General features: G+C 44.4%; 1 protein-coding gene across 6 annotated transcripts in view; it reads right to left on the reverse strand.

The window, feature by feature from the left end:
• Positions 1–24,598, reverse strand: part of ARHGEF28 (Rho guanine nucleotide exchange factor 28) — an 892,610-nt gene that overhangs the window by 313,682 nt on the left and 554,330 nt on the right. For all 6 annotated transcript variants that reach the window (XM_069223983.1, XM_069223974.1, XM_069223958.1 and 3 more), the window contains exons 8-9: positions 16,242–16,294; positions 12,724–12,784 (exon numbers count right to left, since the gene is read on the reverse strand). In XM_069223983.1, coding sequence (XP_069080084.1) covers positions 12,724–12,784; positions 16,242–16,294 — 114 coding nt within the window. The remainder of the gene's footprint in view (positions 1–12,723; positions 12,785–16,241; positions 16,295–24,598) is intronic.

A 24,598-nucleotide genomic window follows, 5' to 3' on the forward strand; every position in this document is an offset into this window, starting at 1 on the left:
GGCACATAGAGTGTCATGCTATTTCTTACTATTGAGTGAGGGAAAGAGGATGACTCACAAGAGGTGAATTCTCGAGTGGGTCATGATGTCTCAGCCCTCCCTCGCCAATGGTAATAAACAACATACTATACCATGCACGTATGGCTTTTGTCATGTTGGCCTTTTTTGTGTGGAATTTATAAACCAAGATATTCAAGCAGAGCCAGAGCACAGATGAAGAAAACGTGCATTAATCTAGCCTGTATTGCGGCAATAACAAAGATCCTGCCCTTCACACTGTAGTAATAAAAGTGTAAATCTACGTTTACTAGTATACCTGTTCCCTATAACATGTTTTAATGGGACACATTTATTTTCACTGGCACAACATGCCCACGGTTATAAGCTACCTCTTTGTCACTTGTTTTTATCTTTGGGAATCTTTAGTTAGAAGTACAATAACTTTTTATGTTGTTTTAATGATTTTGCCTTTTGTTTCGAAAACATTTATAATCCTTACTGATCTACCTTGAGGCGACCACCATTTTCCTCTTGCTGTAAACTGCCTCAGCTTTACTGACTGTAGGGGTACACGGATAGGTGTTTCACTCAACAGTACTCTGCAGTTTCAGGAAACCCCTCTTAAAAACATGGGGCATCTATTTTAATAAGCATGCATTAATGGTCCAAAATCCACCAGGATGGGTTAATTAGAATGATTTGCACTGATGCCAGTGCAATTTTGGACCGACACTCAGGGCGCAAGCCGGGGGAGCGAGAGGGGTTACACGGGTGAATGGAGTTCCCCAACTATTTTGTGAGAGGGGACACTGTTCCCCTTACCCAAGACCAAAGGAGGCTGAGAGGTGTCATGTGTCCCAGCTCAGCAGTTGCTTGTATTTACAAACACTGCATGCCTGTAACATACCCGAAGGGTGCTTTTAAACCCCTCCTTACCCTGGCATCCACTTTGATTGAGAATTATCTTTGGATGTCTTACCTGAAAAGTAATAGAGAACTCTACACCATTAACTCTTCTGTTGCCTAATGCCCTACAAATGTGCACACAACTGTGCTTTGCAACTGGATAAAGAGTATCAGCAGAAAAAAACAAGCATTGTAACCAAGTTTTACTGTTCAAAATTATATCAAGCACATTTTGTTTACGCTTTAAATGAAATTTAAAGAGGTTATATGGTAATATATGAATATGTTACCAATTGGTAACTAGTGCCTATAAGTTAAATGTCACAAGTGGACTGCAGAACCCATTATGCCGCAGACTACATTGACAATGTAAACATGACTGCAGGCCTGCCACCTGGTTGTGCAGGTTTTAACTGCAAATTCGACCTGTCCAAATAACCCCTTTTGACAGGCTTATGCCTCCCTTTAAAATATGCAGAAGTCATCCCTAAATGGGCCTTATTGCCCATAATGCAGGGTGTATGGTATTCAGAAGCAAGACATCTAAACGTTTAATATCACATATGTCCTTACAGTAAAAAAAAAAGTCCTAAAAGCTATTTTCACTGTAGCTGTGTTGGCTGCTTCATGTGAAAGCACAGGGATACAATATTAAGTGTCACAAATATTATCCAGAGCTAGGAAACAGGTACAGATGTTTTTTGGGCTTTTTGAAATATTTATTACAACCACAATTCACTTTGTAATGAACAGTTTGAAAAGATGACTTTTAAAAAGTTACCTTTGCCCTGTCTGAAGTCACTGGGAGCTAAATCTTCATTTTGTTTTCCCACTTCTGCCAGGCAGTAATTAACATTTCAGCAGGCGTGGATGAGGTGTGAACTTCCTACCAGGACAGGAACAACAGCCTTGAGTGTGGTGAGGTGTTGTTGTGACCTTGTCAGGATGGCGGGTGGGCAGTGCCAAAGGAGTTCATTAACGTCAAAGAGGCCTACACTAGCCGATGTAGCTAACATCCATGCCTATTCCATTCTTTCGTCTTTCAACTATTTTTGACATCACAGTGTCGGAACCTGCTGGAGTGTCAAGACCTGTTCGACAGGTCTGTTGGTTTTACAACATTTGGGGTGCACTTCATGGGATGAAAACAGAATGCCAAAACAATTTGTCTATATCCACTGTCTTGTTGCCAAAAGCTCAGCTTGCCTCTACCACACTTCTGTTTCTGAGTTGCCTGGAGATATAGTGACTGCCTAAAATGGAATTTTAGTGTTAGATGTGGGAGGACACTCAGATTACCATTGTACACTCCTCTCATACACACACCTAAAAGCCAAGTTTAGTGTGTCCAAAGACTTCAACCATTTTTTAAATGCCTAAAGTGGGTAGGGTTAGCCCAGAAAAGCCTCTATCCCATTATTTAGGGCATTTCCAGAGGTCATACCCACCCACTAGCTTCTGTAAGGCACAAATACAGCATCTCCAGGAACCCACACTCATGAACCTGTGGGATATAAGGATAGGACTGAATCTGCTGTCTAAGACCTGAGAAAAGCCTAAAAGACTAGATCTGCTGGAGGGGGGACGACGTGGCTAACCACTTAAGATGGCAAATGCATTTTAGTGAGGCTTCCAACAGGCGTCCAGGAACTAGCATAATCATTCATCACCCTGCACATCTATTACAGAAATTAGACACCTGCAACGCCACGTGTCTTGTGTGAGTCCGACATCTGAAAAGCCAACCCCTGGACGAGACGGCCTCACCCGATTGTATTCGAAGCGCACCTTCCCCCTGCTAAGCTCTGGCTACCTAGACCCTCTGAGCTGCCCAGCTGCTGCCGGAAAACTGGGAGAGGTGTCTAAGAGAGGGGCCGATACACAGATACACCATGTGGTATGGCCCAGAAGAGTCGGACGGTGTGAGCGATGCCAGCAGTGAACCCTGTGTTCCGACTCCTGATCAGGCCACGAGACTGAAAATCAGCAGAGTGGTAATCAGGCCGCAAGTACAAAACAGAGGGAGAAACCGACGACCCGGACCACTTAAACACTCTAGCTGCTGCTGGAACCACAAAATACAAAAAATGGTCCTGGGAGAGGGGTCGGGACATTGATACGCCACCTGGTCCTGCAGAACCGGGTGTTTGGGCCAGGCCACGACTGAGCCCTGAATCAAAGAATCAGCAGAATGGTAAGTTGAGTTGCTCGCACACAACTAAGGGAGCATGGGGGTGAGATGACGGGGGTCAAGAGCTGAGGCGGCCTTCCTGCATGGAGAATAGATAACAAACAGCATCATGTTTTGGGAAAACTGATCTCCATGTATCCAAAAAGCATCAAAAGGACTGCCACATTACAGCCAGGACAATTTCTCCACAAAAGGTGACCGTGTGCGCTGTAAAACTGTTGTCCGACATACTAATAGCAGTGGGGGCCAGAATGGGAGCGTTATAGCAAGCCAGGGCTTCAGTTCTTCTCCCTATAGTGAGCCTCCAGGGTACTGTTGGTATCAGGGTCAAGTACAGGCGCAAAGAGAGGGGTCTAAACCTACAATGACCTCCATGCATGAAATACAGATGAATAAAAAGTGACATTTATAAGAGGACCGATTACCTCGCCTCAGTCAGGATAATTGCCAGGATAATTGCCATGCAAGAGTGACCCAAAATACAGCTACCTACTAAACTAATTACTGTGGGGGGCAGACTGAGATGGGCATAAAAGGTCAGAACTCCCACTCTTCCCTCTAAGCCTTGAGAGCGCAGCTTGAATCATTGCAAAAGACTCAGGGGCAGATTTAAGAGCCCCCGGTGCCTACCTGTGCCACATTAGCGTCATTTTTTTTACGCTAATGTGGCCAAACGAGGCCAAAATCACAGTGCCAAATATACAAAGTGCGCAATGCATGCACTGCACCACTTTGTAACCCTTTGTGCTACATTATGCCTGCACCAGGCATAATGTATGCAAAGGGAGCGTTCCCCTATTAGGGGCGAAAAAATGGTGGAACGAAATCTAAAAGTTTTTTTGCGTCATTTTTTTCAGCACTTTTGATGCCTGTTCAAAACAGGCACTAAAAGGAGGCACACCATTGTTTACAATAGGCCTCAATGGGCTGTGCAGGATTAGCATCAACATTTTTGACACTAATCCTGCAAAGCTCCGTACCAGCGTCAGAAATTTTGATGCTAGTTCTGGAACTACTGCCATGGTGCGCTGTATCTTTGATACGGGGCACACATGGTGGCATTAGGGGGGCGCTAAGGGGCGCAGCGCCACTTTCCTTAAATCAGGCCCTCAGTTCCTCCAGCACAAAATATACCATGAACTGGGATATTGTTCCTCCTGACGGGTTTATTACCAAGATACTGAAAGACCATCAGTAAAATAATTGCTTTGTGCTCGGACGATAGCGTCTATCCTACACTTACTCCTGGCCTGCCTGTAACGCTGGGATGATAATACAACAACTGCTCCTCGTCACTTCATTGGACCCAATAACAATGAGCCACTAGCCATTAAATATAGAACAGCACCAAGCAATATTTTGGACAGTTGCCTTTAGCGACTCACATAATGGGCCGCAGCAAAAACACAAAGCCTGTCCTTCCTCCTACCCAGGACAGCCTCTGCTCCGACTCTCCTCAATCAAATGGATTGCTCAACTGCACAGGAGTGGATGTAATACCTCCTACTGCCCCAACCCCTGGTACCGACAAACTTGACCTCACACTAAAAGAAATCCGAGACTCCGGGCCGCCATGGACTTCTGAATTGGCACATTGGCAAAGGATTTGGGGCTGCTCCATGATGATCATCGCAAGCTCACAGACAGGGTCAAGAGAACACAAGCCGATCTCAAACACTTGAGTCCACAAAAAGCTACCCCCTCCTCTGCACTAGACGATTAGCACACCCAGGTTTGTCTCCTGCACAACAGGGCAGAGGATGCAGAAGGGAGGGCATTGCATAACAATGTATGAATAATTGGGATGTCTGAAGGGGCAGAAGGCCCCAATGTGACTCAATACATTGAGAACTGGCTAAAACACACAATAGCACCACAAGGCCTCTCATCTCACTTCACGGTGAAGAGAGCTCACAGGGTACCCACGAGATGACCGGCCCCACCCATGGTTGTGCGTATCTTGAACTATATAGACTGGAACACCATCCTGCAAAAAGCCAGAGAGTGTACACCGATCTTAGTACACAACTCAAGGATTTCTATATTTCTGGACTATACCTTGGAAGTCGGGCAGAAAAGGTTGACATTCTTAGCACTAAAACGTCAACTGTGAGCCTAAGCACTACCTTATGCACTAATGTTTCCAGCACAACTTCGAGTACTCCATGACCAGAAAACAATATTTTTTGATACCACAGAGGCAGTCTGGGATTGGCTGGAAACCCACTATCCCACTTTTTGTTGTCTGGACACCGCTGGAGAACTACGTGGCCCTTCTGGTAGCATAACTCAGCGCCAGAAACATGACAACACCAGGCAGCTCTCCCTCGAGTGATCCGACACCTAGGCAAACATTGGAGGAACATCTGGCGGTGCTTGCTACAATGTCAGAGGCGGTCCCCTTACTCATCGTCCAGCTCCCTGAACAATGGATCATGGGACTCTGACTTCAACGCTAGTGCAGCACTGTTCCCAACGGTGACACTGCAAACATCAACACAGTTAAATAATTTCAGCCCCTTTTCTTTTCTCCTTACAAGTTATATTCCTGGGACACAGTATCCTTTGTTTGCATATTTGATAAGCAAACGTATTTCTCCTGGTTTGAAGCCACAGGCTATACTGCTGATGGTTGTTAGGTCAGGCACAGTGGCTGAGCTAAATTTTTGACACAACTGGTGTGTTAAAGTGGTTCTTCCTAGGTTGCCCAAGGGAGCCACTCCACCCGTTTGGCTGTACCTACTTATTTAGTGGATTACATACTTGACAGGTACTATCATTGAAAATGTTAGCATATCCCCAGACCAAATGTTACAAAACATGTGTTGTGTTCCTATGTTTGCTGTTTTGGTTGAATGACTTGTTTTCTTTGGATCGAGTAATAAGGTTCACCAGTTCTGAAGGTAGTTACTTCTGCTCCAGTAACTTATTATGATGGGGATATGTCCTATTGAGAGAACTCCTGTGGGCAGAAATGAGTCATCTAAGTGAATTATACCATAGGTACATTAATGCAAACTGCAGTCAGTTCATATAATATAATGGCATGGAATGTCAGGGGGATAGGCACAGCGCAAAAGCGACACAGAATACACACCCTCTTGATTCAGGAGGCATATTTACAAGAAACACATCTCTCTTTCACAGAAGTGTTAAAGTTCCGTCGAAAATGGCGAAGGCAATTATGTGCTACAACATTCTTGGCATATGCACGAGGAGCAGCTATTTGGATTCAAACTGGTGCACAGTTTCAAACACTCAAATCCAAGATAGACACACACGGTTGTTACGTGCTAGAATAGGGGAACCTGGATGGTAAACCATTAGCATTAGGCAGTGTGTATGCCCCCATTACAGAACATGACTTCTTCCTATAACATCTTTCTGCAATGCTGGCAAACTGGTCCCAAATACCATGGTTGATCGGTGGTGATTATAATGTAGTCCTTGATGTTGTCCTAGATCGGTCTTACGCTCCTCTTCCTAATGTGCCCCCGATTTGAAAAGCCAAAGTCCTGAAAGAATAGGCCATGGGGCACTCTATGCTGGATGGCTAGTGTGAGTTGAACGCGTGGATGAGAGAATACTCATTTTATTCAATCCCACACAATCTACACTCCTGGCTAGATCACATTTTTGTTCCCCTCACCTCCTTAGAAGCATTTCTCATACAACGCATTTAGGTAAGACCCTATCAGATCATAACCTGCTCGAACTACGCATTGTATGGGGGTGAGTCCCCACTTGGTTGCCCACATGGTGACTCCAACCCGGTCAATTGGAGGACACAGCCTTCAAAGATACCCTGGCCACTAACATTACAACTTATTTTATTGGAAATGTGGGTACAGCTTTATTGTTGGCAGTTGAATGGGAAGCATTTACGGTAGTTATACGGAGAGCATCTATGTCCACCTCGTCTAAGTCACGCCAAACAGTAATACAAGACATAAAAGAGGTGGAGAACTGGTTAAGATTCCTAGATCAGGTAATGGTCCACAATGAAGCACAGATAAAAGAACTACAGGATTGCCGCACCCGATATGCGGAACACCTGGAATGGTTCTGGATGCTAGTTTATCGCATTTACATGAATAAAATACACACAGAGGGCAATAAGGCAGGCGCCATGGTGGCCTGTTTGATTCAACCACAGCAGTCCCCTACACCTATGCTATTGATATGAATGCCCGAGTGGACCACACTTAGAACACAAAAATCCATGAACACAGCATTTCCAGACTATTACATACACCTATAAGGGCCCCCTGTACCCAGTCTCCAACCAATTTACATGGCTTCTCACATGATGTGAGACTTTGGAGACTAGTCCCCAATACACACAGTGTGAAACTAAATGCGCCCTGAACACAAGAAGAAATCCGTAACACAATAAATGATCTCTCACATAATAAGACGCCAGGACTGGATGGTCTGCGAGTTGAACTTTATGCCACATGCCACCTGTGTACTCCCACACTTAGAAAACTTACATAATAAGCTACTTAAAAGCAGATCAGTCCCACCCACTACTTCTCAGGGCCTGGTGGCCTTCCTGCTCAAACCTGGCAGAGAGCCGACAGACGTCAGCCTACAGGCAATTATCCCTGCTTTCCACCGAATATAAAATATAGAGTAAAGTCCTAGTCACCAGGTTACTCCCACTATTATTAAATCTTATACATGCAGACCAAAATGGGTTTGTGCCTCGGTGTAGTACATTGTTAAACATTAGAAGATTATATCATGTAATGGAGGTTGCTAAAATGACCTATCCGGATGCTGGATGTCTTTCCCTTGACCTCCAACAAGCGTTTGATACCTTAGGTTGGGATTACATCTTTGCAAAACTGCAGAAATTTGGTATTCCCCAGTACTAAATCAATTGGGTGAAATTACTATATACAGACCCAACTGTCAGCGCCTGAACAGGTTTATACATTTTCTCTGCTTACCCAATCTTTTGTGGCACAAGCATCTGTGCCCTTTATCACTACTCCTTTCTGTACTGTCCATGGAGCCACTGGCACATAGAATCTGACAGAATGCACACACTTCCGGTATTCCACAGGGACGCCGCCATCATGCCTTCTCACTTTATGCAGATGACCTCATAGTATATCTCCCTGACCCGACAATGCATTCCTCACTCAATTTGCAGAACTCTCGGGGCTAAGAATCAATCATAATAAATCATGCGTTTTCACTTTCAGAGAAGACGCTATACTTAGACATATAAAAATGGGACGAATGCAATCCCATTAGCGCCACACACATTTTGTTACTTAGGAGTCCAGAACAGCTCCTGAGATTTAAGAAGGCAACTTAAACAGAACAATTACTTCCCCCGCTTGCAGATTCGGTTCTGGATCACTGTACCCTTATCTGTGGCCGGATAAATAGCACTGGCAAAAATGGTAATGCTGCCCCGATTGTTATATTATTTCATAAAACTACTGGTAGTGGCCACAATGGAGTATTATTGACAGCTCAACACAATGCTTATAGATCTGGTTTTGAGGATCGGCAGACATAGGATGAGCCTTGCAAAAATTACAACTCCCCCCAGACGAGGGAGGACTGGGACCCCCAGACTTTAGGGCGTACTGCTATGCAGGCCAGCTGCAATGGCTGGCGTTCTGGCTACCAGACATCCACCTGATAGAAATAAATTACACACTAGAGACCTACTGAGGGGCAGGTTACAGACACTGTTATTACTGGGAGCGCATCATCCCCCTAAACTACCTTTGCTTTTAAATAGTGCCCTGCTATACTGGAAACAAGGTCTAAAATACACGAAATGTCCATTACACTACGCACCCAACATTCCTCTGCTTGGCATACCGTCACCCCTGGGCCCGCTCACATCCGTTAGAAGCCACCCATGGGACGCAGTAGAAGTTAACACAAATGGAGATTTATTCAATGACGATGGGTTGATGTCCCACCAAGACTTTGCCCAAATGCATGGCTTGCCAGAATTACCTTTTCTATTGCTTGCTGGAATATCCTGTTATGTTTGCACAACTTGGGCCATGAACCACAAACGTATTCACTGGTTCAGGCGATATGTGAGATGGGAACAGGCAGACACCTGGTCAAGTTGTTGTACAGAGGCTTAAGTACACAACACTAGCACTCCTTAGGACCTGCAGGGAGGAAGATATAGCCTTGGCATTAAATGACAAGGAGTGGTGTTTCATGCTGGAATATCCCAGCAAGATATCACGCAACTCCCATTTTAAACACAAACAGTTTTCCCTGGTGCATAAGGCATATTTAACACCACAAAAATTACACATTATTTTTCCCACAGGATCCCCAGCTTGTCCCAGATGTCACACAGGTCCTGCTGATCTACCATATATGCTCTGGCCATGCCCGTCCTTACGAACCTACTGGGCCTGTGCTAGAACTGCCTTGACAGGCCTGGCAGAATCCCCTCACTGGCACACATAGGAAAAATGTATATTAGGCCTTTACCCTTGTCCAAATTCTCTAAAGCCCTTTCTCGCTTTGTGGATCTGGCTTTACTGTTAGCCAAAAGACAAATAACATGAAGGTAGAAATCACCCATGGCCCCCAATGTAGACAGCTGACGTGAAGAGGTAGATCATTGGGGATTGGCTGAAAGTCAAGCACTTCGAAGAGAAGAATAATGCTGCCTCCGTAAAAGACGTATTTCGTTGCAGTGGGATACCCTATATGAATCAATTAAATCACAAACCGCTGGAAGAGAAACACAGAGAAACATTAAAGTGGTCTTTCCCAGTATGGTGACCCCAGACACCTAACTTTCTCCCCCAACAGCCAATAAGGAAGAGGTAGGGCACTACCACACAACCCACATCTTCTCCCAAGATCAAAACTTGAGGTGCAAATAATGCCTAGGCAAGTTCCCCTGCCTCTTCCCCCACCATTCTCCTGATTACTCACTGACAGATTCCCCCCCAACATTTCTTCCCTTCTTATTTTGCACTGGAAGCAGAACAGTTGGGCTAGGGAGATGGAGAAGGTTGAGATTCAGAGTACATTAGATAGACCATGGGAATGTTAATGAATAAAGTTATTTTGTATATCTTTATTGTTATATAGAACTGAAATGTTACAAGTATACCGTTATCATTATGCAACGTACAATCTCCCATCCCACTTCAATATTTAAGTAATGTTGACAGTATTTAAATCAATTTTCTATTGCAGGTCTCTTCCAACAGGCAAGGGTAGATGAGAATCTGAGGTGAAGATTAAATAATTTGTGAGCTCAGAGAATATAGAAGCCTCAGCATTGATTTCACACATATTCATCTCCACTTTAATAGTAATCTTTAGTATAGGATTCTACTAATCTATGTACATTCTTTGCATCCTTATTACCAAGTTAATAAAATAGTGTGTAATCAATAAAGGAAACTTAGTTTATTATGTCATCACAATCAGCTGGGTGGTTACAAAAGTTAGTTCACCAGTGCAGTACAACGTTTTCTCCTACTGAACAAGCACTGCCAAAACAATTAATAGTAATAGTTTGTAATAGTAATAGTTTGCTTTAATATGCCTTTCTGTTATGAAATTGCATTAGTACTGGGAGTCAGATGAAGCTAACACATAACAGGACCCACCTATTGTGATAGACTCCTAATAATGTGGTGCCACAATAATAAGCAGTAACAGGTTAGCAAAGTAGCAACTAACACACAACTTTCCGGCCAATGACGGACCCTGTAGAGAGAAGGCCTCTTACTACTTGATACTTAATGTAATCACAGCTCACCAAAATTCTATATGTCTCCCGGTGGTTTCAGTAGCAATGCATCAACCCTGTTAGTACCTCCAATAAGTCAGTTCCTTATCATTTGACTTTTCATGATTTGTTATTTGGTTTCATTTACTAAACCTACAGCATGTTGTGCCCCCAGTGACAACAGAACAAGAATCTGAGGAGAAGCAGTGCAAGTATTTTGGCTGTCCTATCAAAGTATAATTTTCAATGCAAATCCCATGCCCACTGTCTATGTAGATGTCTAGTATTTCCTTGCCCAATAGTTTGAAACCTTCTATGGCAAACCACATAGATGTTTATAAAACAACACCCTTCAACAGAACTTGGTTTTAAGTGAGAAACCGTAAGTGAAACTTGCATTGCAATGTTTCCATTTCGCTGCCAGAAAACTCTGAAATCAGTTATCACATCTCAAGTCTAATGGAGGGCTGACCTGTCAAGTGAAGGCCCTCTTGGCTTTACTGCAGACATTAAGATGAATTTGACATTTAGGACCTAATTCTACGTGTCCTGCAAATTGTGATTCATCACAGGCACAAAGTGTACACCCATGAAATACGTATGTGAAGGTGTAAAGTATTTACTGAGCTTGAAATGTACCCCCAATTCGAAATATGCACCTCAGAATAAGGAATTACGAGCTAATGAATAACACATAGGTAATGAGTGGAATGTTTACAATAGTCACAGCCAGTGGTAATCGCTCAGGGTCCCATGCCTGTCCATTGTCCTTCACGTACTATGCCACTCCAGGCAGAGACTAGCTGTATACAAATCAGCAATGGTTCTGCCCCAATAGGAACAGTCCAGCAGCCCGAACTGCTAAGCCAGGTCCCCATGGAACAGGAACAACTTCAAACCACTTCAGAGCAGACCTGGCTTGTCAGTTTCAGCTAGTCTCTTCTTAATGGAGCAGGACCAAGGCTAATTTGCACATGGCTGGTTCCTTCCTAAAAGATGATGGACTGGATTGCGGCCCAGAGTAATTATCAGTGGTTGAAATTAACTCAAGCAGTCCACTGATCTTATTTTTGTTTTCTTCAGTGTGAAGCACTAAGTGCAATGGTCATGCTTAGATGTGATTCATGCATTCACCGTGCCATAGGCCTCAAGGTGCACCCTGCTGAGTAGGCACAAATAGGCTGAAGCCAGTCTGTGGTTTCTTGTGAACGTGTTCAGAGGAGACTGAGGATGCCAGTTTTGGATGATGACCTGTTCCTACTGGAGCAGTACCAATGCCGATGTACATATGGCTGCTTCCTGTCTGAAGTGATATGGCAGGCAAAAGAAAGAAAGACTTTGATTATGGCCAAATTAGTTCAAGCAATCCACCCATTGCCTTTTTGTCTTCTTGAATACGCATTAATAGCACAACTTACTACCCCAGTATGTGGTTTCAACCTCTAATTATCGGCTATCTGTAACTTTGGCTTGCACCAGATTGTGTGTGTGTGTTGTAATGCCATTTTAGGTGCAAATGGGAGTTTAGGTCCTTATCATGATTTGCACCCACATTAGAATGAGGACCTAAGTTGTTAGGAGATGTTCCAACTTAATGTCTCTACGTTCTTGAAGTGAAGCTAAAAAGTAATGTGTACAACACTGTCATCACTTCAGACCACCTTTCTACAAGTCACTAAGGACACTGTCTTGAGTAAGGAACTTTTAACCTACAAATCACTGTTTTCATGTGGGTTGGTTCAGTGAAAGCAAACCACAACTACAACACACAGAATGCAGTAGGTGATCACACAAAAATGCAATACTTGAAACAGTGTCAGTAATAACCTGAGCTGGTTACCCTAAACTCATTTTAACCAGCAAAGAAAAAACAACTTACCTGTTCCCGGTATATCCTGGCTTTCATTCTCACAGGGCTGCCCCAAAATGTTTTGACAGGTCTGGAAAAGAAAACAATTATGGCACGCGAACTAAACAATGGGCAGCCTTAAGTAATGTTTCAAGCGGTTAATTTGCTATGGGGCAATTGGAAACAGAATGTATCCAGTGAGTCATGCAATGAATAAACCACACAATTATAATGGTACATAATAATAAAAGCATTAAAAGGACTTAAGAATCAAACATGGTGACATGATGAAATGTTTTGGTCAGCAGCAGAATTAGCTGCTACGGGACTGGCCTCAACAAGGAGCTAGACAAAGAGGTTAATTTATTTCTCTACAAGAATGAATTCCTGGAACTGAGCACTTGCTTTAAACCGGCCAGAATGGTGGCTCTGTTGCTTTAAGACAGAGGTCTTCAAACTGGGTGGTGGGCCCCCCTAGGGGGGCCTGAAGTGATCCCAGGGGGGGCCCCAGACTCTGGCCAAAATAAATATTATACAGATAACAGGCCTTTATTTTAAGCAGAAGCATGTTATTGCAGTTTTAAAAAGGTAACAGTACTTAACTGCAATGTTTAAATAGGTTTAGACATATTTAAACATTGCCATGTTTATAACATAATTGTGAAAAATTCTGAGGGGGGCCCAATGATTTTTATTTTTCAACTGGGGGGCGCGGCATTAAAAAGTTTGGAGACCTCTTTTAAGACGTTCATAGTTTGCTGCCTGATAGAAGCAGAATATGCTTTACACACTAACATTGTTAGGTAAGGCACATTTTCATAGTTAATAGCCTTATCTGCATCGACTACAACGATTCAGAAAGCCTCTATGTGGTTGTCTCTACAGATCAAATAAGAATTTCATGGTACAGGTATTGCTTCCAAGGATAATTTGGCATTAGAGAAGGGGTCGCAAGCATTTGTGTTGTACGTTCTGTAATTTCAGTTGTGCAGGTGCTTAGAGAGCACATACGCAAGGTAAGGTGGGCGTGCCCCCACCTGCACTGGAGCTGTGCCCCCATCTGCACTGGAGCTGTGCCTCCATCTGCACTGGAGCTGTGCCCCCATCTGCACTGGAGCTGTGCCTCCATCTGCACTGGAGCTGTGCCCCCATCTGCACTGGAGCTGTGCCCCCATCTGCACTGGAGCTGTGCCTCCACCTGCACTGGAGCTGTGCCCCCATCTGCACTGGAGCTGTTCCCCCATCTGCACTGGAGCTGTGCCTCCATCTGCACTGGAGCTGTGCCCCCATCTGCACTGGAGCTGTGCCCCCATCTGCACTGGAACTGTGCCCCCATCTGCACTGGAGCTGTGCCCCCATCTGCACTGGAGCTGTGCCTCCAGCCAAAAGATGAAAGCCCTGCCTCAAGCCTGTAACATGTAGCAGAACACAGGTAAACAGACACAGGGACCTGCGAATGTGCACTATGCACAAGGCGGTGCGCGCTATATGTGACCCCCAGGTATAGTGGGGGTGGCCCTGAAGAGACACTGACTTCCATCAGAAGTACCATGTACAACAGGTTCTGAAGGACTCCCAGAAGATTCACGCCTGCACCAGCCCAGGGAGCATGTGACGAACCTCCTTCCAGTGTTTCTTTACTGCGCTCTGCCTGCAGTGAATGTGATATCTTGCTGAGTTAGCAAACACACTACAAACAAAACATGCCAAATCCAACTGGGCCAATGTCTGGTCTGCCCAGTGACCACCCAGTATGGGTTTTCACTACCATCAACCTAGGCCCTGCCATATTTTCCAAATCCAAGTACTGGTGTATATTATTCATGCTGTAATATTTTGCTCAGAATAACACAAGACTGTTCACAATGTCCATCGTAACTCATGTTAATGTCATCTATTACAAACAGTGTATGTTGAAATAATCATACTTTCATACATTTCCATTTGAATATACTAAGAGATAAAGCAAAATCTGACGTTCATATGCTACACCATTATGCTAAAATCACTTTCGGCCAGATATATTAAGATTCCATGTACAAAAGTGGTCACAAATTTCACAACATCTTTTTGCGAATGGAATCTGTTTTTTGCAGACTGACAGGTAGGTTCACAAGATAAGGCACTGAGAGGGCTCTCAAAATGGCCTGCCTTATTAATACCCATTATGCAGCTCGCATTTGGAAACCCCCTGTGATTCGCTTCAACAACAGTGATTATGGCCTGCAAGGGACAACAGGCTACCATCCTTGTCTTTACATTACAAAACGAAAACAATATTTTTGTTTTTAATGCAATCCCTTGTTCCTTACAGGAACCGATGACTTTTTTTTAAATAGTTTTACAAAATGGAAACCCTCTTTTGCCTGCTTCTTCTAGGCTGCCATCCTGATTCCAAAGGGGAAGGAGCCCATATGGGACCTCTCCTCATCCTTTGTGAATCAGTTATCACCCCAGCTTGAGAGCCAGTAACTGATCAATAGTTTTCGAATGGGACTGCAATCAGAAACCCTCGATTCTGTCTATATCAGTTCTCAGTTTGAAAGGGACGGCCCTTTCATGCTCCTTCCAAATTGCAAATTGGTGTGAATCACTAACCCCGTTTTGCGATTCAGAAAAGTTTTATCGAATCTTAACATGTGGTTAATATATACTAAACAGGGATTCGGTGGTCACCAACCCTGTGATTTTGAGAATCGCACTGTTTTCCACGGGAATGTCTTTATTATAGATCTGGCCCTGTGTTACTGGTGACATATTATTATGATAAAGGTCTTTAACACAACCCTTGAAGTCATCAGATGGTGTCGCAATCTAGTTTTCCTACCCACACACTGTACCGTATTACTGATAAAAAAATATTCCACCTCTAAGCCAGGATCGCACAGTATTCTCAAAGTGCCGCTAATGATCTTTTTTGGAAAAAAGGCTTACTTTTTCCACCTTAGTATGAGGTGTCTAATGACAGACCGCACTAAATAGCACGGCAATACTTTGAAGACCTGAAAACAGGCGGTTTAGCAACTTGCGACCTATTGAGCACTCAATCTGTCAACAAATTGTGGCTCTGCATACGTTCTTTATATTTGTATGCCAAGGAGTTTTTATTTTATTTTACAAATGAAGCACTGAAAAAGATGATTGAAACGTTTTTGTTTAACTTGTAAGAAACTGTCAAACCTTGTCATTCACTTACCAACCTCTACCCCCATGCCCTGATAGTGTAACGAGCTCCAAGTTAAAAATGTAGTAGTTGATCTTAAAAAAAGCTCATTTGTGGAAAGCCAGTGAAGGTGGGTGAGGTGTGATATCTTCCCTAAATCTAAGCATCCGCATTGGCTGCTACGGTTTTTTTTGTTGAGTCGACTGGCCTATTTCTCAGGTGGGAATCCACACAGGGCTTTGCATTACAGTAATAGTCGCATGCCTGTGTGTCTTGTAACAGATCTTGCCGGACCCAAAGCAGCCTCAGGTAAACAATTGCAGCTTTCGTTTGTATTTAAATGGAGTAATGTCCCATTCCAGGTCTGTACAGTTCACGAACTCACCTCCACATCCTCAGCTTGGGGAGATGAACTCCTGGATATCTGGCTCACAGAGTCTGCAAGAAAGATGGTTTTCACAAGTTACTTAAAAATGCTGGAAGTCCTAGTTTGACACCAAAAAACGGCGACGGGGTACACTTTTCTTTATGACACAGATATGTTAAAGGTTGATTTTCAGACACCTAATTGTCAAAGCGAAGCAGTGTATGCCGTGCACACATATTAAGTGACAATTCCTTTAGGTTATCTTCACATGACTCACCGAGAATTGTGAAAAAAAGCGAACACAGTAGAATACAGTGGTTGGAGGATTAGTTTATTAGCTAAGAGCACTGTTTAAAGCTATAATCTTAATTTCAATACCAAATTATGGCGGTCATTCCGACCCTGGCGGTCATTGACCGCCAGGGCCGGGGGCCGCGGGAGCACCGCCAACAGGCTGGCGGTGCTCCCAAGGGCATTCTGACCGCAGCGGTACAGCCGCGGTCAGAAGCGGAAAACCGGCGGTCTCCCGCCGGTTTTCCGCTGCCCTGAGGAATCCTCCATGGCGGCGCAGCTTGCTGCGGCCGCCATGGGGATTCCGACCCCCTCACCGCCATCCTGTTCCTGGCGGGTGTGACCGCCAGGAACAGGATGGCGGTGAGGGGTGTCGTGGGGCCCCTGGGGGCCCCTGCAGTGCCCATGCCAATGGCATGGGCACTGCAGGGGCCCCCATAAGAGGGCCCCTAAAAGATTTTCAGTGTCTGCCATGCAGACACTGAAAATCGCGACGGGTGCCACTGCACCCGTCGCACCCTTCCCACTCCGCCGGCTCCATTCGGAGCCGGCTTCCTCGTGGGAAGGGGTTTCCCGCTGGGCTGGCGGGCGGCCTTCTGGCAGTCGCCCGCCAGCCCAGCGGGAAACACAGAATAACCGCGGTGGTCTTCTGACCGCGCAGCGGTATTCTGGCGGCTCCCGCCGGCACCGCGGTTACCGCGGCCGGCGGGAGTCAGAATGACCCCCTATATCTTCAAAGGTGCAGACAGTGCTTAATTTGAGTCGATGATTTCCGGTGCAGAGCACCGGCCCTTATTTTTGAGGGCCGGTACTTATTTTTCTGCCTCAAGCGTTTACTGCGAGCAAAAGACGCATATGGGAAAGCTGGAGAAAGAGAAAAACGAAAAAGCGTCACCCAGGCAGAAAGCTGCAAGAGTGATCTGAAGGGGAAGGGAGTGGCTGTAAATGGATTAAAGAGGCCCGAGATGGCTTCAGGATTACATTATGTCAGTCTTCTGTGCTCATGCATTTAATTGCAGCAGACGTGTGTTTCAGAGGAGATCTTTAGGCATCGGCACGTTTTTATTTTCAAATTAAGCACTGAATGCAGCGTATCCTCTGACTCACATGGCAGGTTTAAAGAGCAGTATTGTCTAAGACCTAGTATCCTTTGTCCAGTGTCAGTGGTTTGTCTCGGTTTACTGTGCGGTTTGCAATGATATGCTGTTAATCCTTGCTCAGACTAGTTAGTGTAGAGTGGGGAAATGTGATTTTGTACTATTTTGTGGTGTGCCACAGCAAGGCCTTCTATCTAATTTTCAGAAGCAATCAAGGTATTTATTTAAGGTTCACTGAAGAGAAGCAGAGAAGGCTGCTATGGATACAAAAATATTTCCCTGTCCTGAAAGCCCCTTAAACAGTGTCTAAAAAGTACATGGTACTCTGAATGCTTTTCCATCAATATCTCTTTTAACAACGGTGATCATTTTCATTGATAATACCTCCTATTCAACACAGTCATCTCTATAGGGAACAAGAGGGTTTACCTGTGGGACAGAAAGGTCCCAGTCTTCATGTGAGCTGCAACGCCCGAAAAAGGTAAACTGACTTCTGGGAGGAATCCCTGTCTCATACTGGGTAGCATGGTACAAGCTGATAAGCTTTCTCAGAAAATGCATATGATATATGCACAACAAATAACCCAAGCATAAATACAATTAAGAAAGGGTGTACGCAAAAGTTACAAACTAAGTAAGCAAGATGAAAATGTTATACAACAAACGTAACACAAAATGTGAAAATAGGATAAAGTGATACCATGCTCTAAAGAAAGCAAAAACTGCCCCATAGGAAAGTATCCCATAAGAAATGCAATACATGAGATACAATGCTAAAGAGACAAATCCCTACATAATCCTTTGCGGCCAACCCACGCGTGACTGCCATCGAGTAAAAGCTGGTGTGCGACAATGTTCAACACTGGAAGTCTAAAAGCTGTAACTGATAAAAGCATGAGGCTGGAAACATTGGCTGAGCAGACCCATTAGAGCACGACTCTAGATACCAAAAATCTCTGAACAGGTAAACTCCAAAATAAAGCTACTATCCGGGGTGGCAGTGCAGGATCTACTGATCCACCAAGAGGGAAAGTATTTCTAAATTCTAACGTTTTGAGCACGTTCTGGTAGCACTGCTACTTTGATTAAAAAAATATACACGTTTCAATACTAGTGCCTAAGCCTCCACCCTGAATGCTTTCCTACAACTCTCTTTTCATGTCCACGGGCAAATGTATAATTTCGATTGGTCCACTGAAATTCTCCCTGGCAGGTATCAGCTTCCACGGTTATTCTGCAACCCCACCTGCCTCAAGAACGGCAGCCTAAGTAATGTCCAGTTTCAACTTGTTCACTGCGTTTCCACCAGGAAAGTGGCAGGTCCCAGTTCTTCTGCACCTGTCATCCACAAGATAGAAGTCTTCCTCTGTGCAATATTCCTATTCAAGTGTTCAATTCAAATATCTCTGGTAGTGTTATGGCCAAAACAAAGACTCTCACATCCCATACACCAGGTCCAAGTATGAAACACACCCCGTGCATGGCATCAAGTCATCTCACAATGTTCATACACACCACATAAAGTTAACAGGCCTTCCCTGTGTAACGAATGCAACACTGGGTTTCAGAGTATCTGAACCCAGCCCACTTATCATCCACTGGTAAACACTGGCACGTGCTAATCTGGGTAACCTAAAGCACAGAAATGCATTTTATCACATTTCACACATACCAAACATACATTGTGTAAAATCTTGAAAAGTGCTCAGGGTTAGGGATTAGGTTTAGGTGTAGGGATACGGGTGGAGTTTACGTTGAGGCTGTAAAGTTACCGCCAGAGTCCAGGACAGCACTGGGTTTGGGTTGGGCGCACAGTGCAGGATCAGTGCTACGGTGAGATTTATGGTCAGAGTTAGAAATAGAGTCTGAGTCAGGGGTACGGATAAGGATAGGACTTGGGTCAGGGTTAAGGTTGGGCTGTACGTAAATTGTAGGGTTATAGCTAGGGTAAGGGTTAGGATTATGGTTAGAACTAGAGTCAGAATCAAAGCTATAGTTAAGGTTAATAATAGGGTCAGGGTTACAGCTGGGTTGTGGGCAGTATGTAAGTTGTAGGGTCTAGGAGTAGGGTTAGGGATGATTTAATGTTAAATAATTGGTAATTTAGATGGAATTTCAGTGCTTTACACATGGGTTTCTTCATGTTAAACTGCTACAGAACAATCATTTTCACTTTTCTGAAGTGCTCGTGGGGTTTGCTTCTCCTCTAATCCCTCAGAATAAAAGAGAAGGCTGCTCAGGTTTGAGAAGACGGGCAAGCGGTCAGAATCCCCATATGTTAACCTGTGAGCAGGCTCCTATGTGCACCGACCGGGCTAGCGTTGGAAAGATGGGGATACTAAAGAAGTTGAATGTGGCTCTCAGAGACATGTTTCCTTCTGTGCATGGAGCTCTGTCCCTGAAGGCAAGGGTTGCAAGGCAGACAGCATCAGAAACACCACGTAGCAAGACTAGGGTAATTCATGCCCATGGCTTGATCTTTTCGGCTAATCTCTCTTCTCTGATGTTGCCCAGAGGTACGAGGTCCATCAGAGCATTTTGCTGTGCCTCCTACATTTTTCCATCTATATTATTTACCCTTTTTGCCCTCCTCTTTTGGTGCATTGTATCAATCTCCATAAAAACTCTCTAATGGTCTTTCTCTTTCTTCCTTCTTATCTTGAAGTCCAAGATCCCATGTTTGACCGTACTATCTTAATTCTTAGATATCGTCATATACTTTGCACCTCTTCCAGTCTAAAAATGTCAGTATAGATGTAATTGAGCACACATAAGGGGGAATCCTAGATGGGAAGCAACAGGGGTCTGCACATAGCAGTGGGAGAAGAAACATTCAAGATCGCATGCAAAAGAATGGGATTCAGGGGAGAATTCTTCTCATAATTTGGCGGCTAGAAGAGGAGTCGCTGGTAGCTTCCTTAACAGAGTCAAATGAGGTCTTCATCCAAAAGTGTATGCTATTCTTTTCTTCAAACTGAGAGGTGTGCATGAACAAGCTTATTTGTGGCCAGGTGTTCCCTACCCGAGGCCCTCAGCTTGAGAGGGAAAATCTTGTGCCCGCTTTTCCCAAATAATATAAACTGATACACATGTTTAACTTGCAGTAGACATTACATCTACATTAAACAATTTTTGAAAAAATTGCTTGTGTAGCCAGTTGGAAAGCAGCTCACATATCACGGTACTAAACATAAGCTGGTCCTTTTGGCTTCTCCTGTGGTTGGAAGGGGAAACATCCTGAACAACTACGTCCTAAACAACTACTTGCCTAAACCACTTTTTTATGGTTTATTAGTTGTTTAGAATTTATATATATATATATATATATAAGTTGTTTAGAATTGATATATATACCTTTGAAACAACTAATAAAGCATAAAAAAAGAGAAAGAAAAACGTAACTTAAAATTTGTTGTTTTGGCAATCGTTATTTAGGCAAAATTGTTGTTTAGACAGTAGTTGCTCAGTACTGCGTTGTAGAGACTTTTTAGTTGTTTAGCAGTAGTGGTTTAGGCAAGTAGTTGTTTAGGATCTATTTGTTCTATCACATATTCGGTTGGAAGAACTCTCCCAACCAAATGTGGATGATGACAGGAAAGCAAAGCAGACACCTTACTGTTTCCGCTGTAGAGGAGGTATACACTCCAAGACTGAGCAGAAGACTGTGAGGATGCAACCACAGAGAGGGAAATATGCTGCTTAGCAGGCAGAGGAGCTGCCTTTCCTTGAACCACAGCCCGGGTCCAGCCACCAATGCACTACAGTGAAATATTTGAAAGGACTGAAACTGCCAAGACTTGAGGTCTGTGACCTTTGCCCAGGCCATCCTGCAAAACCTCCATGATTGACCACAACCACAGTGTGAAGGCTTGTGTACTTCATCACTAACTGTTCCACCCGAGAGCTTCTGCGAGAGCCCGCAATCTCAAGCATGAGTCAAAGTTTATTGTACCTGAGAGCCCATGCACCTCTGTTCTTGTTACACTGGTAACTACCCACAAATGATGGCACTTATGACACTCTTGATAATATCAAAGTCATATTTGCAGTAATATGTTTGACAAAAAAAACTGTGCATGGTGAGAGCACGAGTCATAGTTATTCTAAGGCACGTTTTATAGTTACTTGAGATAGCTCTAACTATAACTGGGAACATTTATAAGGTTTTGTATGTTTAAAATGTGAGGCTAACTATGATGCCCTGTAACCTTTCTCTTTTTCAGTGAATTTCTAAGTTTTTTTTAAATTCTATTTCCTAACTATAGTGTCCCTGTAACCTTTGTTTCTTTCAGTGAATTTCGATTATTTTTTTTTACGTATAGTAATTTTCATTATTATATCTTAAACAAACCACTGCCGCGCACGGCCACCCAACCTTACACTGTGCCTTGCCTTCACCCATGCGGAGGTTGCCTGCAAGACCTGGCCTGCGCCATACCCTGCAGCCAACCTCCCTAACCACCCATCCCCCTGCTGCACATTGCCCTTTGGCCGTACACAACAGGAGTTGTCTGCAGCCTCTCTGGGTGTGAGAATAGGTGTGAGGGTGTATCTGGGGGTGAGAGTGCCTGTCAGATAGTCTGTGTGTAACAGTGCGTGTATCAGTGTTTGGTGGGTACATCAGTGTGTGCGCGGGGTTGTGAGTGCATGCATGAGGGTGTCACTGGGCCTGTGAGTGGGTGTATGACAGTCTGAGTGGGTGTGTGAAAAGGTGCGTAACTGCCGGAATGTGTCTGTGGTTGGGTGCATGAGGGTCTGACTGGGGCTGTGAGTGAGTGCATGAGGGTCTGAGTCGGTCTGTGAGCGGGTGCATAAGTGTCTGAGTGGGTCTGTGAGTGGGTGCGGGAGTGCCTCAGTGGGTCTGTGAGTGGATGCGTAAGTATCTGAGTGGGTGTGTGAGTGGGAGAAATTGCTTGAAATAGAGACCGAAAGACAGTGAGGGAGAGAGATAGATTTTTTTTAGAGTTTGGTGTTTAATATACTTAGAATGAGATATTTTGTGTAAAATTTAAGCTCAAAAATCTTTTTTTTTTTTTTTTTTTTAAATAATGCTGTTGTTTTTTGTTTTTTTTAAACAAAAAAGAAAAGAGACCAGGTGGACTCGAACCCCCAATGCTCAGTGTGAGGGTCTGCAACCTTCACACTGAGCTATGTTTTTTTTATTTTCTTTTGTTAGCCTCTTATGGGCTCTCTGGAGCCATGAGAGAGCCCTCAAGGGCCCCCCTGCGGTCTCTATTAATTTATTTATACATTTATTTATGTATTTTTTTTATTAAAAAAAGGAAAAGCCCTTTAAGGGCTATCTGGGACTGCGAGGGAGCCCCCAAGGCCTCCCCGCAGTCCCTATATATTGAATAATTTATTATTTTTCTTCGTATTTAAAAAAAAAAAAAGCCCTTATGGGCTATCTGGCAGTGCGAGGGAAGCCTTAAGGGTTGCCCCGCGCTGCCAATGTTTCAGCAAGCAGGGAGCTGCTTTGACAGCAGCTCCCTGCTTGCTGAAGCATTTCATCTCTGCTCCCTGCACGCATTCAGGGTACAGAGATGAAACTTTGGATTTTGACAGTGGGACCTGCTTCAAAGGTCTCGCTGTCAAGACCTAAAATGTTTGCTGTGGCTTTGCGGAAGCTACAAATCTGCAGCCAAGACACAGCAAACAGCCATGTCCCGGGGTAGGCACCCCAGGCCATAGCAGGAGCCGGCCCTGGGGTGTGGCGGTCCCCAGGGCCATCAGTGGGTCAATGAGGGGGGGGCAGCATGGCCACCTTCCAACGAGAATTGCCCCAGGGGCTGGTGGTCCCCGGGGCTTGTGAGTCCCATAGAGATCCCCTTTCTTTTTCTAAGGATTTGCCCCGGGGGTGGTGGTCCTCAGGACAGAGGGGGCCATGTGACACCCCGCTCCAAATAAAGTGTAGCTGGGGTGTGGGGGGGCACAGGACCCCGCATTAATTAAATAGATAGCCCCAGGGAAGTGGTGGTCCCCAGGGCTGTGGGGGTGGCCAGTGGGCCTCCCCCACTTGGTTAAAAATATTTTTGCCCCTGGGGGTGGTGGTCCCCAGGATGCGAGGGGGCCGCCCGCCCCTCTTATTTGCACATTTGGCCCAGGGAGGTGGTGGTCCCCGGGGCTTATTAAAGCCCAAGGAGGGGGGCCCTGTGTGCTCCTTCCTCTATGATGCCACCTGGACCTGGCCCACCTGGAGGCACATTTTAAAAAAGCACGTGAGACCACGTTTTTTTAAAAATCTCAGAAAAATCCACAGAACCATCAGCAGATGTTTCCGATGCTTTAAAAAAAAAAAGCTTTTTAGCCCTGGAGGAGTCCTTCACGGACCCCAGCACCACGGCTAACGGGTCAGTATGACTCTAACTTGTCCCTTTTTCTTTTTTTTGGTCTTTTTTCCTGGGACTCGGCTGAAGCTGAGTCCCAAGCTGGCTGCCAACCCATCCTTGCTGAAGTGTTGGCAGCCAATCAGATATCAGCACAGGGAAAGTTGGTCCCCCGGAGGATCCGCGTCCCTATATATCTATATTTTTTGGCCTTAAATTTCACCTAAACTACTGAACGGATTTGCACCAAATCACAAAAAGCGTGACCTGTGAAACAAAACTGAGCTTTGTGTCGAATTTGGTGTAATTCAGTTCAGTGGTTCAGGCAGTAGGCGTGTCTAAAGATCCGATGGAAAAATGAATGGGGAAAGCAAGTTTTGGGACCACCCTTTTAATTGGCCCTCGCTTGACAGATCACCCCGAAACTTTCAAGACAGAAGCTGAACTAAGAAAAGTATGTGTTAAAACTTTTGTGAAGATTCATCAAACGGCAGCAAAGTTATTAGCAAAACAAAAAATGCTGTTTCTATAGAAACTAGGTCCTAACTATAACTACCTAGTGGCGTCTGCTACTAGGTAATATATATATAGATACATATCTATATCTATCTATATATATATCTATCTATATATCTATATATATATTACCTAGTGGAGGCAG

The sequence above is a fragment of the Pleurodeles waltl genome, chromosome 1_1, assembly GCF_031143425.1.
Source record: "Pleurodeles waltl isolate 20211129_DDA chromosome 1_1, aPleWal1.hap1.20221129, whole genome shotgun sequence".
NCBI classification, from domain to species: Eukaryota; Metazoa; Chordata; class Amphibia; order Caudata; family Salamandridae; genus Pleurodeles; species Pleurodeles waltl.